At 39.2% G+C, this 21,059-nt stretch overlaps 1 protein-coding gene across 14 annotated transcripts in view; it reads right to left on the bottom strand.

The window, feature by feature from the left end:
• MICAL2 (microtubule associated monooxygenase, calponin and LIM domain containing 2) overlaps positions 1 to 21,059 on the bottom strand; it is a 296,098-nt gene that overhangs the window by 143,173 nt on the left and 131,866 nt on the right. For all 14 annotated transcript variants that reach the window (XM_031944246.1, XM_031944245.1, XM_031944242.1 and 11 more), the window contains exons 3-7: positions 16,824 to 17,031; positions 11,956 to 12,072; positions 9,975 to 10,076; positions 6,993 to 7,148; positions 4,078 to 4,178 (exon numbers count right to left, since the gene is read on the bottom strand). In XM_031944246.1, the coding sequence (XP_031800106.1) occupies positions 4,078 to 4,178; positions 6,993 to 7,148; positions 9,975 to 10,076; positions 11,956 to 12,072; positions 16,824 to 17,031 (684 nt within the window). The remainder of the gene's footprint in view (positions 1 to 4,077; positions 4,179 to 6,992; positions 7,149 to 9,974; positions 10,077 to 11,955; positions 12,073 to 16,823; positions 17,032 to 21,059) is intronic.

Genomic DNA, 21,059 nt, shown 5'->3' with positions numbered 1-21,059 from the left:
GGTCAGTCATTTCCTGGTTCTTTGCTTCCTTTCCTTGGGTTGGACCAGATGGTTTCTAAGGTTCCTTCCAGATCTCAATCTTATAAATCAAGGAGCCTCCTCAGGAGTAGCTGCCTCCAAATACTCCTCAGAGAGTAGGGGACCCAAAGCTACACCACATAGCTTTGAATTATTTAGCTCGTTTGTGCCCAACCAGAGTTCTTCAAGAATTCTAAGCTCTACAGGTTTGGTAACTATATCCCACTATAATTGGTTTCCTTTGTGTTTTATTTCATTCAGATAAAACATTACTCGAAGAAAAGGCCCATAGACTGCATGCATTAGGCTGCCAAAAGAGTCCATGAACTAAATAAAAATTAAGAACTCACTATTCTATAAGGTGGCTCAGTGGATAGAGTGCCGAGTCTGGAGTCAGGAAGACCCAAGTTCTAGTCTCAGACATGCACTAGCTATGTGATTCTATGCAAATCATTTAAGCGCTGTTTGCCTCAGTTTCCTCCATCTGTAAAATGGGGAAAATAATAGCACCTACCTCCTAGGGTACCAAATGGGATATTAATTGTGAAGCATTTAGCATGGTACTTGACACTATATAAATATTATTTATTATTAATAGTTCTACAGAAAAGTTGCATATTCTTTTAATTCATGGAAATTGCAAATGTGACTCTGGTTCAATGAAAAGATCACTGAGCCAGGAGAATTCTAGGGATTGGTTTTATTTCCAGCTTAACCACCAGTAGGCTGATGGATTCCCGTGTCCTTCCATTGGTCAATCTGTATCTCCAACCCTCATCCATCCAATAAAGATGCCCACTATTCACCCTCATCCCTACATCAGGGTATCTTGGACAAAAAAACAGGAGATAAAAAACTGCATAAAAATGAGCTCCAAATGTGGAGGAGTGTGTCATCCAGAGCTTGGGAAAAGCTGAATGCATTAAAAAATGTTGAATGAATGCACTCACTCAAGGTCAGATGTGTTTTGGAAACATCATTGTTAAATATGATAAGCCCACTGTTGTGGACTTTAAAATTTACTAAATCAAAGAATAAATTAAATTAAATTAAAAATTAAAAAATGAACTTCACTCTCCTAAAAAAAAAAAAAAGATTTACTGAGTGCTTTCTCCAATGATCTTATGAAGCAAGGAGGGAAGTTATCATCAACCCCATTTTAGAAGTAAGTTAACAGGCTCAGATTAGTTAAGTGGCTTGTCCAGAGTCACAAAGCCAATAGTTAACTGAGTTGGGATTCCAAAGCCTTGCTGCCATCCTGCCAAAGTGAAGAAGCTATATTCTCTTGACATCTCAGAGAGCCTGGCAAATGTCTCGCCCCACAGCCTGAGGGCAGAGTCATGGAACCTGGAGTCGGATGCCAAATGAACCATCTGAGGTCCCTCTTCCTGGGGACGTCCTCAGCAGCCTCCATGGAAATGTTATGCATGGCAACGTGAAGAAAGCCCTGGGGAGAGCCGGATTACAGATACGTGAGAGCTGCTGCCGGCGAAACCTGGCAAGAGCAGGGATCCTTCTTCCGAGACAAGCAGTGATGACTGAGCAAGGTGTGTTCACCCAGAGAATGATGCTGACCTGCCACGGCTGGATCCTTATCTCACTTCTCTCTGGGGCTCGGGAACTGAGAATAGTGGCTCTGGGGACATCTAATGCTTCTTGTTCTGAGGACTGTTCTCCGACACCCTGGCTATCTGATATTCAAGCTCCAGGAGATTGTAGCCAATACAGGTGTGGAAAGGGCTGGAGTGGGAGTGAGACACTGCAGAGCGAGGGTGGTTGCCCAGGCCAAGGAGGAAGACCGGCAGGTAGCCAGACAAGGCAAAAATTAAGACAAAGGCTGGGAAGCTGGAACAGGGACATATAAGAAGGGCAAGCTGGGTCACATGATCTCCAAGGTCCCTTTTAGCTCCAAATATACTGATGATATCTATAATTTATAAACTCATGAATTTGCATATAAATTTATATATAAATATATTTAACTACAATATATTTATATATAAATCTTATAAAATCATAAATCATAAATTTATTGTATATCTATGATTCATACAATAAATCTATGAGTTATATATCTATGATTTACACAATAAATCTATGATTTATACAATAAATATGAGTTATTGTATATCGATGATTTATACAATTAATCTATGTTACATATCTATGATTTACATAATAAATCTATGATTTATGTAATAAATCTGAGTCATTGTATAATATATCTGATTTATACAATAAAACTATGATTTATACAATAAAACTGAGTCACTGTATAATATATCTATGACTTACAATAAATCTATGAGTTATTGTGTGCCTATGATTTATACAATTAATCTATGACATTGTACAATATGGCTATTATTTATAGTCGAATACTTCATAAACTTTTTCTACTTGTGACCCCTTTCCCAAGAAATTTTACATGGCCCTGGGTATAAGTATATAAAATAGGTACAAATCAAACATTTACAGATAATAAATCATAGTTTTGTGACTCTCATATTGAGTTAGAAGAACCTACATAGGGTCGTGAACCACAGTTTAAGAAACTGGGTAACAAATCTTTGATTTAGTGTATATTTACAATTTATATAACAAATATAAAAATGTATACCATAACCAGGAAGGCAATGCAACAGAGAAAATAGAAGAGAGGCCTCTATGTCAGGGAGCCCTATTTTCAAGTGTGACATCTGCCAGTGAATCTTTCAGAAGGCCGGAAGATTTTAAGTTCTAGAGAAGTTGCATGTCTAAATTGGTAGAAGGAGTTTCTGTGCTAGAAGTTCCCAATAGTAATTAAATCATAGATCTGTGCCCCTCAAAATCAAGCATCCTAACCTTGTATTTCTATATAGTTTTTAAAAATACATCTATGCCCATTACATTATTTGAATCTCAAAATTTTCAGGTGGAAGATGCAAGGCAGGGATTCCAATCTATAGTTTACATATGAGTAAATTGAGTGGTGATTTGGTAGAGATTTGACTTGTCCAAATTCACTCGGTTTATAAAAGGCAGAAACAGGATTAGAATCCAGGACTTTCTATATCTTAATCCCAATAGTCTCAGAATCTCAACTGCTACCTAATCAGATTTGGCCACTTAGAAAGAAAAACTGGATTTGTAGGCACTTGGGAGAAGACAGAATTAGGTGAGTTCATAAAAAGAACAAACAAATAGGCAAAAAAACCCAATCAAATATGCAAGTCTAAACTTTTGATTGAAGAGCTCTCTCAGCCAAGCCTAACCCAATAGATTGGGAAAGAAGCTAAGATTCCCATGTAAACAGTCCTTAAGGCTCCTGCAGCTCCTTGACTCAACCCTCATTTCCAAAATGAAGAGGAAATGAGTCTGGATAGTCAAGAAAAAGGAAGGTTCCAGTTAAATGTAATTGAACAAGTCAGTCTCTTTCCTCATCTGTAAAATGGGGGTAATTATGACACTTAGTCATAGGGCACTTGTGAGCATCAAATGAGAAAATATACATAATACTCTCTGCAAATCTCAAAGCACTACATAAAATTATTATTTTAATAAATATTCATTTTGAAAATAAATTAAGTACAGAGCTTATCACCTGGGGAAGGGCTTCACAAATTACGATATGTAAGAGTAATGGCCAATTTTGCACTATAACCAACAAGAAAGATGAAGAATTCAGAAAGATGTGGGCATATTGGTGTAAATGATACTGAAAGCAATATGAATAATATACACAAAAATCACTGTGACCCAAATGAAAACACCCCAAAATACTTGGATTTTGAGGAATCACAATGAACACTCAGAGCTGATAACAAAAGGAACTTCCTCTCAAAAGAGGTGGGGGACTACAGATGCAGAATGTGGTATACATAGTCAGATGTGGTCACTGTATTAGTAGCTTCGTGTAAATGTTTTTTCTTCATTACAAAGCTGGGTTTGGTGGAGGTTGCAATAAGGAAAATAAATAACTGGGGGATGAAAACAAAAGGTAGTAATAAAATTTTAAAGATGCAAATGATAATTGTCCCCCCCCCAAGAGGAGAGCTTTTCCAGGGGGCATCCACTTACATTCACAATGACCCCCTTATCCAGGAGACTCTGCTTTTTCGCTGTCATCACAAAGTAGTGAGTACTGTCCTTGTAGTAGACAATGTTCTCCAAGTCGATCCCTACAAGGAGACAAATGCAGCATTGGTTAAACAAGGCATGGGATGCTCTCTCATTATTTCATTCCTTGACATTCTCAGGCTTTGCTTTTGTGAAGAATCTGGCTTTGGTTTGTGGCCAGGATGGGATGTGCGCAAGACTTTACTTAACTAAGCATGGCTAATCTTATTCCCACCAAGACACTGACTGCTTGAGTTGAAGAAGATGACAAAGATTATTTTTATGGATATCTCCATTACCATACTGTCCACAGGGTAGACAAAGCTTACAGTCAGAGCAAAAATAATAATAATCCACTAGTGCTCTGAAATTTAGCTATGATATTCTTTGGAGTTTTAATTTTGGGGTCTCTTTCATAGGAAGTGATCGGTGAATTCTTTCAATGGCTATTTTACCTTCTGATTCTAAAATTTCATAGCAGTTTAATAATCCTGGAGTCAGAAAGAACTGCATTCAAATGGACCTTCAGATATATATATTAGCTGTGTGACACAGGACAAGTCGCTTAACTCTGCCTCAGTTTCTCCAGCTTTAAAACGGGAATAATAATAGTGCCTCCCTTCATGGGCATGAGCCTTAGACAAGATAATATTTATAAAGTGTTTTGCAAACCTTAAAGCACTACATAAATACTAGCTAGTGTTACTGTTCTCATTATTCTTTTTACTCAAGCCAAACAGATGCTGCAATACCTAATCCTTGCTGAAATACTTGGCACTAAAGGACAGAACTGGAAACAATGGGAGGACTTACAGGGAGCAGATTTTGTTTCAACATAAAAGGAATAGTTTAGCAATCCCAGCTGTTCAACAAAAGGATGTGCTGCTGCTGCTGGGGTGGAAAGATAATAGTGAGTTGCCTGTGAATAGAAGTATTCCAGGAGGAAATGTTCAGTTTACTTTTGCGGGGTTGGACTAGCCGACTTCTGAAGTTTGAGATACAGCATTATCTATTTAAGTTTGAGATACAGCATTGATCCATTATCCCTTTATGGGGGGGAGGGGAAGGAATCAATCAAAATTACTTGCCCAAGATCACACAACTACTAAGATTTGAACTCAATCCACCTGATCCAGGACCAGTGCTTTATCCACTGTGCCATTTAGCTCCTCTCAGTATTATTATTAAGAAAGAAAATTAACAGAGATATTAGGATCTCTACAGCACAGAAGACAGGCTATTTTGTTATTAGGACATTAGGTTATTACCAGGCAGTGTGGCATATAAAACAGAGAGTGGGTCTCAATTAAAAAGAACCATTATGGCTGGTGACCTTGGATCACTCAACCCAGATAACGCTTAAAAACTCTAAGTAGTAGAGGATTTGTTGAACTTTTTTGGAAGAACAAATTTCTGGGGAAATTCCCTCTATCAAAGAAATTTCAGGTCTAAAGCAGAAAAAAATTAGGACAAGACAGAGGTACTTCATGAGAGCCCCTTTAATCCTAGTCAATGTGAAGCTACAACAGGTAAAATATCTCCAAAAGAAACACAAGCAGTGGTTACAAGGAGCACTTTTTCACTAGACACTGATCTGTTAACAGAGTTAACAAATTTCAAAAGAACTTCACAAAGACATAGCATTTTAAAAGCCCAACTGAAACATTTTTTTCAAAATTCCTTTATTCTAATCCCTCACCATCACTCCATGAGGGCCAGAACTGTTTAATTTTTGTCTTTGTATCACTAGCACCTGTCAGAGGGCTTGCCATATAGTAAGCACTCAACAATATAGAGTTAGACCTGAGAGGGACCTGATGGGTACTTTTTTTCAATCCTTACATTTTACAAATGAGGAAACCAAACCCAGAGAAGGTCACTTATTCAAGCTCCCACTCAAACATCAATAACAGTTCACACATTAAGTCTTCCATTAAGTCATGAAACATATACAGAATTTACTTATTTGAAGAAAAAATATTTTGTCTATTTTGGTAATTAAAAAAAAAAGATACTCATTGATGAAACTCCAGTCTAATATTCTTTAACAAATGAGGAAACAGAGAAGAATTCTATACAAAGGTAGAATTAGGAAACCACATCTTATGCCCTCCCAGCATCCAGGGCTCTCTTTCTGTATCACACTGCCCCAAGACCTTCCTTAGAGGGACTCCTCATTCAGATAGCCAAATGAATCTGTGATCTCTTCAATGGAGGGATTCCCTCCAGAACTGCAGAGTACAATCTATCTATTCCTCCCTGACCTCCATGACTCTCACCTGCTTCCTCCTCAGTGTGTGATACATTGAAGTTCTACCCAACTGGCTAATTGGCCTTCGTCCTGAGCTCACAAGGTACCAGATGAGCTTGTGAGCTATTCACCCTTACTTTTGTTTTTGATCATAGTTTTGAATCAGATTATATATATATATATTTTTTTAAAAGTTTGAAAAAGTTTTAAAAATTAAAGGACATATAAAGAGATGCTCTCTGAATACAAAGAACTGATAGATTTTTAGGATAATTTTATACATGTACACATACATATACATATATGTTATATATGGATATGTTTCTTTACATATGTATATGCATTTATATACACAAACTCCTTTATGTGTCTAATGGCAACCATCCCTGGGACATGTAGAGAGAGGAAAGAAAAAAAGGAAAAAAAATTTACATAATAATTTTGTGGTATATTTGCAGGGAATAGCAAGTCGTACAGGGTAGATTTGCAGTTTCTCGTGTGTTTATCTTTTTTATTGTACTGTGACATGGATACGCTTGTTTTGTTCCTTGAACTGAAAATAAAATACATTTTTAAAATAAAGCACTGGGCTCTAGCCTGATGTTGAGGGAGATGAAGGACCCACCTGTTTCTTCTTTAAGATCCTGAAAGAACTTCTGGTTGAAGATGAAAGCCACCCCACTGATTTCTTCTACCTTGGCTTCAGCTGTGGTGTTTCTGTTTATGAAGTTGGCAGTGATTGCAATAGCCAGCTTCCCACGGAATTCTTTCCTTCTGAAACCTGGGTGGAGAAAAAAGGAAAAAAGCATGTCTTTTCTGTGGGACAGGCCTTGAGGGTTGAGTAAGGTTAATGCGGTCACTGTTCTCTAACTCCTCATAAACATGTGAGAGCAGGACTCCAGGGAATTGGGGTGGGCTGAAACTCCAAACCCTGAGGTTTGGACACAAAGACAAAAGTCTCTCCTAGTCCTTCCTTCCTCCTGGCTTCTTTTTCTTTCTTCCTGAAGTCTTTATTGTCATTTAAATTTTATTTCTTTATTTGTGAATTCAAGAAACATCAAAAAAAGAAAGTTTCTATAAAGTAGCCCAGAAAAAGACACATTACAAGGGTTTTCAATTCTGAATTCTCCATAAACTGTTGGGTTTTTTTTTATTTAATATTTTGATAAGTATATTTCAACACAATCAATTTCTTTTATAGTTCTACCTCCTGTGTATTCCTATGCAGCTCATTTTATGCCTTTAAAAACATTACTTTGAGAGATTTCCATGGGGGACTTCCAACAGGTCTATGACAAAAAAAATTAATACCCTTACCCCAATTGTTACATACAACTTGCTTTTAAAAAGTCAAAAGAAATGCTGATGAAATAGATGCAGCTCATTTTATGCCTTTAAAAACATTACTTTGAGAGATTTCCATGGGGGACTTCCAACAGGTCTATGACAAAAAGAATTAATACCCCTACCCCAATTGTTACATACAGTTTGCTTTTCAAAAGTCAAAAGAAATGTTGATAAAATAGATGTATTATTTTCAAAGCTGTCCTGTTTCTGTTTGTCGGTTTCCTTCTAAATTTCCTTTAGGCCTCTTCTATACATTTAAAAAAATGCTTCAGTGACCTACTACCTCTTTGTAATCCTTTCTTCTGCTTCCTCTCCTCAAAAAAAAAAAAAAAAATGAAAATCATAATCTCTGTAACAGATAAACACAATCAAGAAAAAATAAATCTACAATTTGTTCTTGCCTCTTCTGAAAATCCCAGAATTAGGTCTCTTCTGGCTGCTATCTTAATACAACCCAATTTCATCCCTGCCAATGATATGGTGAGGATATTCCCTCATTTTTCTCAAAAATGAATTCACTAGAAAGTTTGAGAGGAAGTCCTCTCAAAGGGACCTTCACACACAATGCTAGATGCCAAATGGCTACATGGGGTGAGTGAGCCAGGGGGGCAAGTCTCCCACAGTTAAGTGGACCCTCCCAGATGGCACAGGGACCCACCCCAGCAGCACAATGGCTTCCCAATCCCTCCCTCTGATGTACATAGAAAACATGGGGTGCTACCCAAGACAGGATCTGACTTCTAGGATCATAGAATTAGAATTAAGAAGGATCTCAAGGGCCACCTGAGTCCAAAAATTAAAGGATATTTTCTGGAATTAATTTTCAATGTGACTAGGTGTGGTTAAGTCTGATAATGTTTAAAAAAAAAAAAAAAGCCATCCAGATAAGAGAAGGTAAAAACTCAGGTGAGGTGGCCTTTGCCCTTGCCGTAGGTTTGGGATGGAATTAGGCAGTAGCTCCCTTTTCACAACTGGGAGGGAGGGAGCATAAGCTAAGCCTGTTTCCACAAGGGATTCAGAGGTATGGTATGCCATTAGATGACAGATTCCCAGACCTGCCTCCTACTTCAATCCTGTTCTTTCCCTCTCTCCCTCCCTCTCTCTCCTAGTCTCTCTCTCTCTGGGCTCTTACTTATCTGGGCAACCATAAAAATGACTCACCATTGGGAGCAAACCCTGCCCTGGTACTCATCACACACCCAACACTAACCTATCAATCATCCCAGCAGACGTGTTTGGCTGCCCATGAGCCCCTGATCAGGGGTCATGACGGGAAGGCAAACCTACCAGTTATCAACTGGCTTCCCCATGAACTGGGGGGTTTCTGCCAAGGTGACAGTGTCACCCAACTATTTCTTGGGTCAGCCACTGGGATGCTAGCAGGGGGAATGGGGAGATCAAAGGAGTTAGGAAGAGAATGTATGTACCGCCTCGGGAGCAGGGTTTAGAGAAACGAAGAATTCTCCCAGGTGCATGTATTTCTGCCCCCAAGAGGCTCCCCTGAGCTCAAACCTGACAAGGTGGAATGAATCAACAAGTATTTATTTAGGCACGCACCATGAGCCAGGTACTATGCTAAGCACTAGGAATTCCAAGTGGGAATACTCTCTGTCCTTTAGGCATATCTGAGTGATTCTGGGTCCCAGGGAGTGCTACAGCTAGTTTCCAATTAGTATGAATAAAGAATCACTCATGTGACCACATTATTCTAATTCACATTGCATATTTCCATTGAGCTAGAATGAATTATCATATTTTACATAATTATAACTTTGAATAATATAAATTCAAATACATGACCATTTAATTATTTGTACTAATCAGGATCTGGCTGTGGTCTCTGCATAATTCTTGTTTGATTGCTCCCCGATCTCCTATCGTCCCAAACACAATAGCCTAATTAACATATCCACTCTTGGTGGGTGTGTATGTATGCAACAGAGACAAGAGAGAGAGACACACAGAGAAAGGCAGAGAGACACACACAGAGAGAGGGAGACAAAAAAAGAAAGAGAGAGACAGAAAGACACATAGAGGTAGGGAGACAGATGGAGAGAGAGAAAGGAAGCAAGAGAGAGAAAGAGACATAGAGAGACAAGGAGGGAAGGAGAGAGAGACACACAGAGGGAGAGAGATAAAGAAAGGTGGAGAGAGAAAGAGACACAGAGAGATAGGGAGACACAAGAGAGAGCGAGGGAGAGAGAGAGAGACACAGAGAGACAAAACATATATTATAACAAAAGAAAACAATTCCTCTCACCTTCTAGAGTGTTCCTTCGACCATCAGCACCAATGATAACATCAAATTCAAAATCAGATAAGGGGTGATCTGCAGGTAGAATTTCTGCTCGCCAGCCTATTTCTACAGAGAAAGGGAAACGTGATAAGTTGGTTTAAAGATGGCCAAAATGGCCCCAGGGCTCATGTGCCCACCCTCTCTTTGTTTCATGAGAGAAGGAATACTTGAAAAATTAATAATTCAGTTCTTAAAATATTTCTCTACCATTACCAATATATCTATTTTATAGGTTGGAACTTCTATGTATAGCTAATGTAAATTATAATTTGTCATGAATTTGTTGGATACAGTTGCAAATTTTAGTTGAGGGATTATGATGTATTTACTGAAAATGTGGTTGAGCAGCTTTTTGCACATCTAACTTTCCTGAGTGATGCCAAGATTTTGATTTTTCACATAAAAAAACTACAATTAATGATATATTTATTCAAAGTCTGGCCCTTTCATAGAAATCTATAGATGCAAAAGTCCTAATTCTATATAATAGCTTACTGATTTCATTTCAAAATACACAATGCAACTTTTAAAAATTACCAGCACCCAAAGGACCAGGGGATTAGCACTAGAGCTAGAAAGGATCTTCCAGATCACTTTGTCCAAAGTCCTCATTTTATAGATGAAGAAAACGAGGTCCAGGGAGATGCCATATCTTACCTAAATAACAGTGAATGGCTCCCACATAAAAGTTCTAAATAATCCTTTTTCCATGTGGCCTGTGACTTTTTTCTTCTATTTTATTGTTACCAACTCCATTTGGGAATTTCTTAGTAAAGATACTGTAATTGTTTGCTATTTTTTTCTCCAGCTCATTTTACAAATGAGGAAACTGAGGCAGGTGGGGGTTAATTGATTTGGGTCACACAGCTAGTGTCTGAGGCTAGATCTGAACTCGTGAAGATAAGTCTTGTTGACTCCGAGCCTGGAACTCTATGCACTATAGCACCACATAGCTGCCCTGTTTTCTTTACCTCTATTAATACTAATGATAGCTAACATTTATCTAGTGCTTACTATGTATGCCATTAATTCATGAGATCATAGTTTTACAACCGGAATATACCTTCATAGAGTATTACTGAAGCACAGTTCATTCAAGTAATCCCCAAGTCTCCTCCCCATGCTCTCACATAGGTATATGCAGGAGTGATCTAAAGCAATTTCATTATTTTACCAGGAATTGATTTTTCTAAATTTTTCTAATATATAAAAATATCTGGAAAATGAGAAAAGCATGTGAATACTTCATTCTTTCTTAAAATAGTATTTTATTTTTCCAAATACAGTTTTTACCATTCATTTTTGCAAAACCTTGTGCTTCAAATTTTTCTCCCTCTCTCCCCCCTCCCCAACCCAAGACAGCAAGAAATCAACATAGATTAAACATGGGCAATTACTCTAAACATATTTCCAGAATATTTCATTCTTAACCAAACAAAATTGAGCTTGGGGCTCAGACCACGTGGCCACGGCACCCACTTTAATTGAGGCTTACTAGGGACATGCTGGAATCGCAATGTCAGCTGTCTGAGAGGGGGGAAAAACTCTCCAGGAGTTGAATTAGCAAAATGGAAGTAATAAAGGTATAGCAGCTGGCACCCTAGGTGAGCAGATCCGGTTGTAAAACTATAATCTCATGAACTAATGGAGGCAGGAGAGGAAAAAGCCTGGTGACTCAGGGGATAGAGTTAGGAATAACTAAGTTCAAATTTGATAACAGCTGTCACTTAATCTATGTCTATCTCAATTCTTTCGATTGTAAAATGGGAGAAAATAATGGCACTTAGCCCTCAGGGTTATTATGAGGACCAAATGGGAGAGTTCTGAGTTAACCCAGAAAATTCGGGTGGAGCATTTCTTGGAGTAACAACCTAGAAACAGAGGTGGAGTTAATTTATATAGATTTTGTTTTCAGGTCAGAATAAAAAGGACAAATATGTCTTACTTTGGTTTTCCTGATCTTCGGGAGGTTCGAGGACCTTCACAAATTCTACATTCACATGGATTTCCACTCCCAGCATCAGTGCCACCTTAAACAAGATGAGCTGGAGCTGTCGAATACCTGTAGGAAGGTAAGGGAAAATAGAATTACTTCAGACATCCACGGATCCTGCCAGCCTATGCTATTGCTCCAGGGACACTGGATAAAGACCAGGTTCTAGTCAACAATTTTCAGCCATCAGATGGGAATGACCCATAGGCCTGGAAACTGCTAACCCATGTTTCCCAGCCCCGAGTGGAAGTCTATGCTGACCAAAGCAAGACCCTACTGGAAAGAAGGAAGATCCATCAATTAATCAATCAACATTTATCAAGTGGCTACTCTGTGATAAGGCATTGTGATAAGTCCTGGGGAATACAAAGAAAGGCAAAAGCAAAGGATAGTTTCTGCACTCCTGGAAATCAATCTAATGGGAAAACAATAGAATAAAAGCAGCTTAAAAAAGGAGAAAAGCGGGGAACTTCAGGACAAGAACACGATGAAGTACAGAGGGCTGCAGCCAGCCAATGGAAGATGAGATGGCTGCCCTGGGTGTCCTCCTTAAATGGAGAAGTGGGTCTCTACTGTCCATCCTTCACCCCACCCTCCAATCAGAGGGAAGGGGTCCCAAGGGGTGTTCTTGAGAGGTAAGAGTTTCAGAGCTGGTGTGATCTTGCAAGATGATGAAATTGGGAAGGCAAGATGAAGTTCAGAAGTACAGACAGGTGACAAAGGGCTGTGTACAATTCATCTGTAGGGACTCAGTGCCTAGGTAGACCTCGTTCCAGGATGTCTCTAGCTCAACAACAGTAAGATTATTATTAATCCCTCTTCACATTCAACAGGGAACTTTTTCCTCTATAAAACTGATTCTTAGGCTCCTCTGGGCTCTCTTTTCTCTTTTCTATTCCTGACTTTCTCCACAATGTCTACCTAGTTGACTATAGCTTAGTACACCCAGACTTCACCAAAAATGTTAGCAGATTTCTATTGTTTGATAATTATATTTTAATTCCTCTAATCACCATTCTCTCAAATATCCCTGTAAAATGCACTCATCTGCCTTAGTTGTCTATGAGAAAGTACGCTCCCTGGGTACAACATGATTTTGTTTCCCAAACACTCAGCATAATACCTGACACATACTATTAATAAATTCTTTTACACTAATTCATTCATCATAGACAGTGAAAGTTCTCTCACAAATTACAATGTTCGTTCATTTAGCTTATCCCTTAATTGCCCGCACAGGTGACAGCACCCACTTAAAAATTCTGAACAATCTCTTCTCTATGGAGTTATTTCTTTCCTTGACTCACACTGTGCTCTCCCTCCTCAATTAATTCATATGATTGGAGACAGGGCTGGTAGACTGTGAAATCTGTCAAATCTACCCCTTGTCCATTTTACAAATAAGGAAACTGCGGTATAGAGAATCTATATAACTGGCCCAGGTCATAGGAGTAGAATATGAGGTAAGATATGAATCAAGGTACTTCCTGACCCAACTTCTCCATGGTGTCTTCTTAAGTCCTTTCAAAGTTCTTTGCCATCTGGGACCAAGTACAATTGGGTTTCTTGTCAGAATCTGTCAGTTATCATGGTGACCTCCCTCAATAGCTGGGTTAGTTATCCTGTCTCTGCCCCCAAACTACTAGTTTTCTCACTGGCTCTCCCCTGCAGGCTGCTCAGCCACAATGAACTTCTACTGCTTTGAGCCGCCATCCTGAATCCAAATGCTGCCCACCTGTTCTTCTCTCTTTCCTGGGCTCCCTTCCTTGCTCTGCCCCATCTTCCCCTTTTTCTTATAGGACTTATACTAGCTCCCGCCTTGGATGGCCTGAGATAGCAGAAAAAGAGTTTCTCTCAGAGTCCAAAAGCCTAGGTTTGGGTTCTGATCCTAATCTATCCTAGCTGTGAGATAACTTCTCCTTTCAGAGGCCATTTCCTCCTCTAAAAAAAAAAAAAAAAAAAAAAAAGGGCTAATGGAAGGGAGCATGTATGATGATATATTATGGAGTCAAGGTCAAGAGCTAGCTCTTATCATGTAACCAAACATGTGACTCTGGATAAACCACCTTCCCTCTCGAAATCACAGAATTATTATTATTATTGTTACATTCTTTTTTATCTGCCTGTTTCTGGTGAAGTTGGGTCTAGTCCAATCGATGTTTCTCCCTTTATAGCTTCACAATCCATTTCTGCATTTTAAAAGGAGCTGTTTGTCTTAACTGTACTTTTAAAGGCATTAGGACTTAATATTTATGCAGACAGTCCCAGTCTCCTGTGTAGGGAGTTCTTTTCCTGGGAAGATGGGATATTTCAAAGTCAGCTATAAATGATGTTTAATGAACTCCTATCCATTCTTCACAAATGCAGAGGGTCAGCAAATGGCTGAACAGGAGTCAGCAAATGAAGCCCCTGAGATCAGCAAACAGGAGGGAGGGTTTCAATGCAGTTATGCTGCATGCATAGGTGGGCTTGCTCCATCATCATGTTCCACACCTTTCAGGATGTGTGAGCCTAAGATATGTGAGTTTGAAGGTGGCCTTCCTCCCAGAAGCATGCTGGCAAATTGTTTCACCACCACTGTGGTAAACTGGGAGTGAAATAGCCCAAGGTAAGGAAGATCTGGAGTGTCCTGGCTATGGGAATCTGGGCAAGTCACTCAGCTTTTCAGTGATCCAGGGAATGCACTTAAGACTAGAAGCTACAAAATAGGTGCTGACCTGCTCTGCATTGCTAGAGAGAGGTCCTTGCTTAGAGCTCCCCTACACTGGTGCAATTACAGGGAGGAAGAGACTGAAGAAGGGAGGGAGGAAAGTAGAGAGGAAGGGGGAAGGAAGGGAGGGTGGGAGAGAGGAAGGAAGAGAGGAAGGGAGGAGATTTATAGTTTTAAATGATTAGCTGTTTGGAAATTAATGCTTCAACTTTCTAGAAAATTATGAAAGTACAGAGTCTTCCCTAATTCTAAGGCTATAATAATCTCAAATTTCAAAGAAGTCATCACACTGGCATCTGACTTAACTTGAAGATCCCTTGTGCAGTCTATTTTAGCTCAGTTATTTTTCCCAAGTTCCTGATCTGCCCCCATCCCAACCTTCAACCTTTGCCCCAAGCTTCTCTAAGAGGAGCCCTCAAAGCCTGAACTCTCCATCTTCAGCCTATGCTTAATATTCCATTTAAAGAAACCCCAGTTCAGAGGACAAAATCCTGGACTCTAACGGTCAGAAGTCTCCCCTACTACTTGTTCTGTATGTACTTCTGATCATTTGGCCTCTGCCTTGGACAAACCGTGCTTTAGTTCTAGAACCATATTTTAGGAGAAATTGGCAAGTTGGAATTCCTGCAGATGGGCCACCAAGATATTCCTGATGAGTCAAATGATGCTATGTAAGGACTGTTTGAGAGAACTTAGTTAACTAAGAGCAGATTAGACACAGGAGAGGGAAGGGGAGCCAGATAGGTATTTTCAACTATATGAATAACTTTCCTATGCTTACAGGGGGAAAATGATGTCCAATCTGAGGCAGATCTTTGGATTAGCACGGCCTGCTTGGGTTCGGCTCATAAAGGCCCTTGTGTGAGACACAGATTCTAGGTAACTTCATAAAAAGTAGGAGATGAAAGATGCTCATTAGATGGACATCAAACAAACTGTGTTGACAAAACTTAGAGAAACTAAGAAATCTCAGTCAGGAAATCAGGAGACTCAGAGGCAGCTGTGGCACATGAGATGAAGCACTGGGCTTGAAGTCAAGAAGACCTGAATTCAAATTCTGCCTTAGATAGTTGCTGGTTATGTGACCCTGAACAAGTCAATTTTTCCAACTGTAAAATGGGGGAAATAATAACAGCACTCACCCCCTAGGGTTGTTTTGAAAATCAAATGAGATAATATTTGTAAAGCACTTAGCAGAGTGCCTAGCAAACAGTAGGCATTTAAGTATATAATAAGGTATTCTCTGGACTCCAGAGAAATCCAAGCTTATTCTGTGAAACTCAGAAAACACTCAAAGGTGGAATATTGGAAAGAATAAGATTTCAATGGAATATGAGGAGAGACTGATCAGCATGAAACAGAAAAGTCTATCTTGGGAATGTGGAAAACTTCCATTCAAGTCCCCCTTCACAAGCACTGACATTGAGTGAGCAATTTAACCTTTCAATTCCCCAATCAACTCTTTCAATTACAGGAGCTGCTAATCTGTATTGGCAAAAGATGTTTCCAAACCAGAAATAGAATCACTTATGAAATATGGACAAATTATTAACAGAATTGTTGATCTGCATATGTAGAGATTTTCTAGATACTAGGAGTTCCTCAAGGTCCAAGTCTCTCCCATCCTTCAAAAAATTATTTTCTTTTTATTAGAAGTACCCCCCCCCCCAAATGGTATGGTTTCCCTTAGGATGGAGTGATATCCCTCTCATTAAAGACTGAATAACTACTCATCAAGGATTCTGTAGAGCTAATTTTTTATGATAATGATCTAACACTTAGAGAGCATTGTAAAATCTGGCAAAGCTCTTTTACACATGTTATCTTATTTGATATTCATCAGAACCAGTAAGATAGGCGGTAAAGCACTCTGCTCAATTCTGAGAACCCCTTAAAGTGTCCTCCTTGAATTCCATTCACTTTCTTCTCTAGAGAATAGGACTCATCATCCTGCCTTTTTTCTTAAGAGACAACCCCATAAGAAGGAAATAATTTGTTTTTTATCCAGCCATAAAAGGCAATCTTCATCCAAACTACCCTAATCTTGGATCTCCATCAGCTCTCAATAGACCCACCCTCCACCCAATGCAGAGCTGCCTCAAGTACTTACTGATGTGGTCGATGGAGCCCGCACAGAACTTCCCATAGAACTTTTTGGCACCGAGACCCCGCAGGTCATGAATGGTGAATGGCCAAAGGTGCAACACATTGTTTCTGGAAAACGTATCTCTTTTCTCCACCACAACCACTTTGGCTCCCAGATAGGCAAGTTCAATGGCAGTGCGCAAGCCGCAGGGTCCTCCTCCAACCACCAGACACTATAGAAAAAGGAGGAGAGAAATAATAGCTGTGAGTCATCACCACCCTCACTGTCCACCAAAATCAATCAATCAATAAGCATTAATGATGTGGTAGATATAACACTGGACTTAGGACTGGAAACATCTGAGTTCGAATGTTGCCTAAGACTCTTACTAGATATATGAGATCTTGGGCAAGCAACATAACCCCTTGAGTTCTGTTTTCTCATTCATAAAACAGGCACCTACCTCACAGGCTAATGGTGAAGATCCACTGAGATCATAAATGTACAGTGGTTTTGCAGACCTTAAAGTATAAATCCTAGACATTCTTATTACTAAGTACCTACGATGTATCAAGCCCTGTGGCAGGTGCTAGAGATACAAATACAAAAGTGAAACCACAAACGTTTGTCATTTTGTATGGAAGCCCCATCTTCACAGAACTCATAATCTACTAAGGTGGTGAGAGATTCAGAGGAACAGTTAAAAGCCCAGGTTCAATACCCATTGAGAAGGGACAGGGTAGCATAATAGATAGATGGCTAGTGCTGGAATCAGGAAGACTTAGATTCAAGTCTTGTCAGTTAACCTTTTAGTGACAATTAGTTAACAAGCATTTATCAGATACCCATTATGTGCCATGCACTATAGATCTAAGTGCTTGTGGAATGAAATAACGCTTTCTCTCAAAGAGATTACATTCTGATGAGAGAGAAACTCTGAGACAACAAATTATACACGGGCTGCCAATCTGCATCAGTGGAAGACAATAACCCATCAGGAGTTTTTTAGGCAAATGAAATCATAGGTTCAACAAGGGGGGGGGAAGTGCCAGTGCCCAGTGAGATGGAATAGATCATTTTGAGTTTCGGCAGCAGTGGCTGCCAAAGAAGGCTTCACAGAATAGGTGGGATCTGATTTAGGCTTTAAAGGTAAGGTGGGGTTTTACTAAGACAAGGGCAATCTAGGGAGAAGGAACAGTCTGAGATAATATGAGCTGTTCAGAGAATAACAAGACAGCTAGACAGAAGCGATTCTGCCTGTAATCTTCCAAAGTCAAATACATCTTCCCTGGACACCACTCCCTCATATACACTCCTATCTTTGAAAATCAAATGGAGAACAAACAGTATAAGATAATATGAGCTGTTCAGAGAATAGCAAGACAACTAGATAGAAGCCACTATGTCTGTAATTTTCCAAAATCAAATACACCTTCCCTGGCCACCACTCCCCCATATACACTGACATATTTGAAAATCAAATGAGATATTTGTAAATAGAGGGAATATGGAGCTCAAAAATTAAATTTTTTAAAAATGAACACTAAAAATTGCTTTAACAAGTGTTGTTCCCCTATTAGAATGTAAGTCCTATTAACCTGCTCTTGGTAGAGATGTAAAGTGATCCACCATTCTGGAGAACAATTTGGAACTGTGCCCAAAAGGCTATCAAACTGTGCATATCCTTTGACTCAGCAATACCATTACTAGGTCTGTATCCCAAAAAGATCAAAGGAAAAAAGAAAAGGACCTACATGTGCAAAATTATTTATAGCAATTCTTTTTTGCATTGGCAAAGAACTCAATATTAAAGGGATACTCATTAATTGGGGAACAGCTGAACGAGTTGTGCTATATGACTGTGATGGAATATAATTGGGCTATAAGTGACAAGCAACATGCTCTCAAAAAAACCTGGGTTTATATGAACTGATGCAAAGTGAAGTGAGCAGAGCCAGGAGAACATTGTATACAGTAACAGCAATACTATCACAATAATCAACTGTGAACACAAATGAATGAAGGAGACAATATAAATCAACACATACTATGTTCTCTTTTTTTCTCTCTCCCATGCATTTTCCTATTTGCTCTGATTTTTCTCTCCCAACATAATTCATAAAACAATGTGTACTAGACTAAATAAACTAAAAAACAAAAAAACAAAAAACAAAACAAAACTGTGAATGACTTAGCTATTTGCAGCAATAAAATGAGCCAAGACAATTCCAAAAGACTCATGATGAAAAATGCTATCTACCTCCAGAAAAGGAACTGATAAGTGTCTGAATGCCGATTGAAGCATACTTTTTAAACTTTCTTTTTCTATTTTTTTTTTTGTCTTTAACATGACTAATATGTAAATATGTTTTGCATGACTGCACATGTATAATAAGCTATATCAATGTACTTACTTTCTCAACCTGGGGGGAAAGGAGGAATAAAGGGAATATGAAACTCAAAAAGTATTTTTTAAATGAATGTCAAATGATGTTTTTACATGTAAGCTAGAAAAAAAAAAAAAAGAAAATGCATTTTTAAAATAAAAAAAAGAACGTAGGGGCAGCTAGTTGAGCACCAGTCCTGAAGTCATGAGTTCAAATATGGCCACAGACATTTAACACTTCCTGGCTGTATGATCCCTGGGTGAGTCACTTAACCCCAATTGCCTCAGCAAAAAAAAAAAAAAAAAAAAAAGTAAATCTTGAGAGCAGAGACTGTATATGTGTGTGTATCCCCAGACTTGAGCACAGTGCTTGGCACATAGTCAAGCACTTAAATGAATAAGTAAATGAAAAAGAGTTCATTATCTGAGGCAGTAAAACACAGTGGAGAGTGGTGGATCTTTAGAGCCGGAGAACCTGAATTCAAGGAGCATTTCTATCACTTACTACTCTTTCTGGGCTTCAGTTGCCTCATGACACATGAAGGAATTGGGCTGGCTGATGTCTCAAGCCTCTTCTAACTAACACTATCATTCAATAGGCAATAGGGAGCCCCAGATCCAAGTGACCCAGAGCTGACTACCCAAGCAGAAAAAAAGCAGTTCCAAGAGGCTGAGGACAAGCTGCGTCCAGCCAGCCGGGCAGGTCACCAGCCTTTATTCTTTGACATTATGAAGTCATAGGAAAACAAGCCTCCGTGCTCACGATCAAATCTTATCTTTTAAAAACTATGCAACCCTCCCCTTGTGAATTCAAGGAATACTCAGAGGCCTCTGGGAGAGATAAAACCTGCATTTCAGAAGCTCTTCTGCTACAAGCCCGGCAGACCTGCTGATCAAAACCACCCTTCCCTTTGTCCTTTGGATAAGGAAAGTCTTTCTAGATATAGTGGGTGAAAATCACAAGGGAAATGAAGTCATCTTTCAGATAATGCTCAAGCTGGTGCTGTCGCCAAATTTGACTGGTCCCATTTGCTTTATTTATGGCCACAGAAAAACCCAGGCCCCTGTTCTATGTCTGGAAGTTCATTATCTCACAATACACATACACACACACACACTTCTGAGAGTTCTAGCACATTGCCAGAGAATGACTTGTATGTCAAAGTATGACCTATATGTCCCAACTCTTTCTGAGATCTGTCTTGAGGTTAAGTCTGGATTCACTGCATTTCTTTGTGGTTAGTTTATCTTTTCCTGTTTGGCCAACTGCTAAGCTGGGTCCCTTCTGTCATCATGAGGATGAGGATTGAGTAAAAGCTAGAAAGAAGCATAGAAGAGTCTGGGAGAAGAGTTTTGATCTTCTCAAAGCAAGAACTAACCTAGAATGAAATAATGCAACAGTCAGAGAGGAGGGAAAACCCCTTTCCCTAAGTTTAGGCAGCTCTGTATTAGGAAGCTCACAGTAGTCGGGTCCTTTACTGAACCTTCTAGCCTAAAGCATTCAGGTCTTCCTTAGTGACAGCACACCTGAGCCCATACACAAAATTTCTGTTGTCTCCTACAGGATAAACTGCAGGCCCACATTTTTACCCAACACTAAAAGCAAATGAAATCCTCAGTGGATCTAATGAGATCAAGGACATTAATTGACATTTCAATGACATTTTCAAATTTCCTAATATTTTATGTATTTTATCTCATTGAATCCTCAGAACTACCATGTAAGATAAGTACAACAGGCATCATTATGTCCATTTGCAGATGGGGAAACTGAGGCTCAGAAAGGGATATCCATTTTCATCAACTCTGTAAATGGTTATACACAAGATGTCTCCTTCATTAGAATGTCAACTCCGTGAGGACAGAGGTGTGTA

This window comes from Sarcophilus harrisii, chromosome 6 (assembly GCF_902635505.1).
Source record: "Sarcophilus harrisii chromosome 6, mSarHar1.11, whole genome shotgun sequence".
Classification (NCBI taxonomy): Eukaryota; Metazoa; Chordata; class Mammalia; order Dasyuromorphia; family Dasyuridae; genus Sarcophilus; species Sarcophilus harrisii.
The sequence above is the reverse complement of the archived record's forward strand: the minus strand, read 5'-3'. Positions and strand labels throughout refer to the sequence as shown.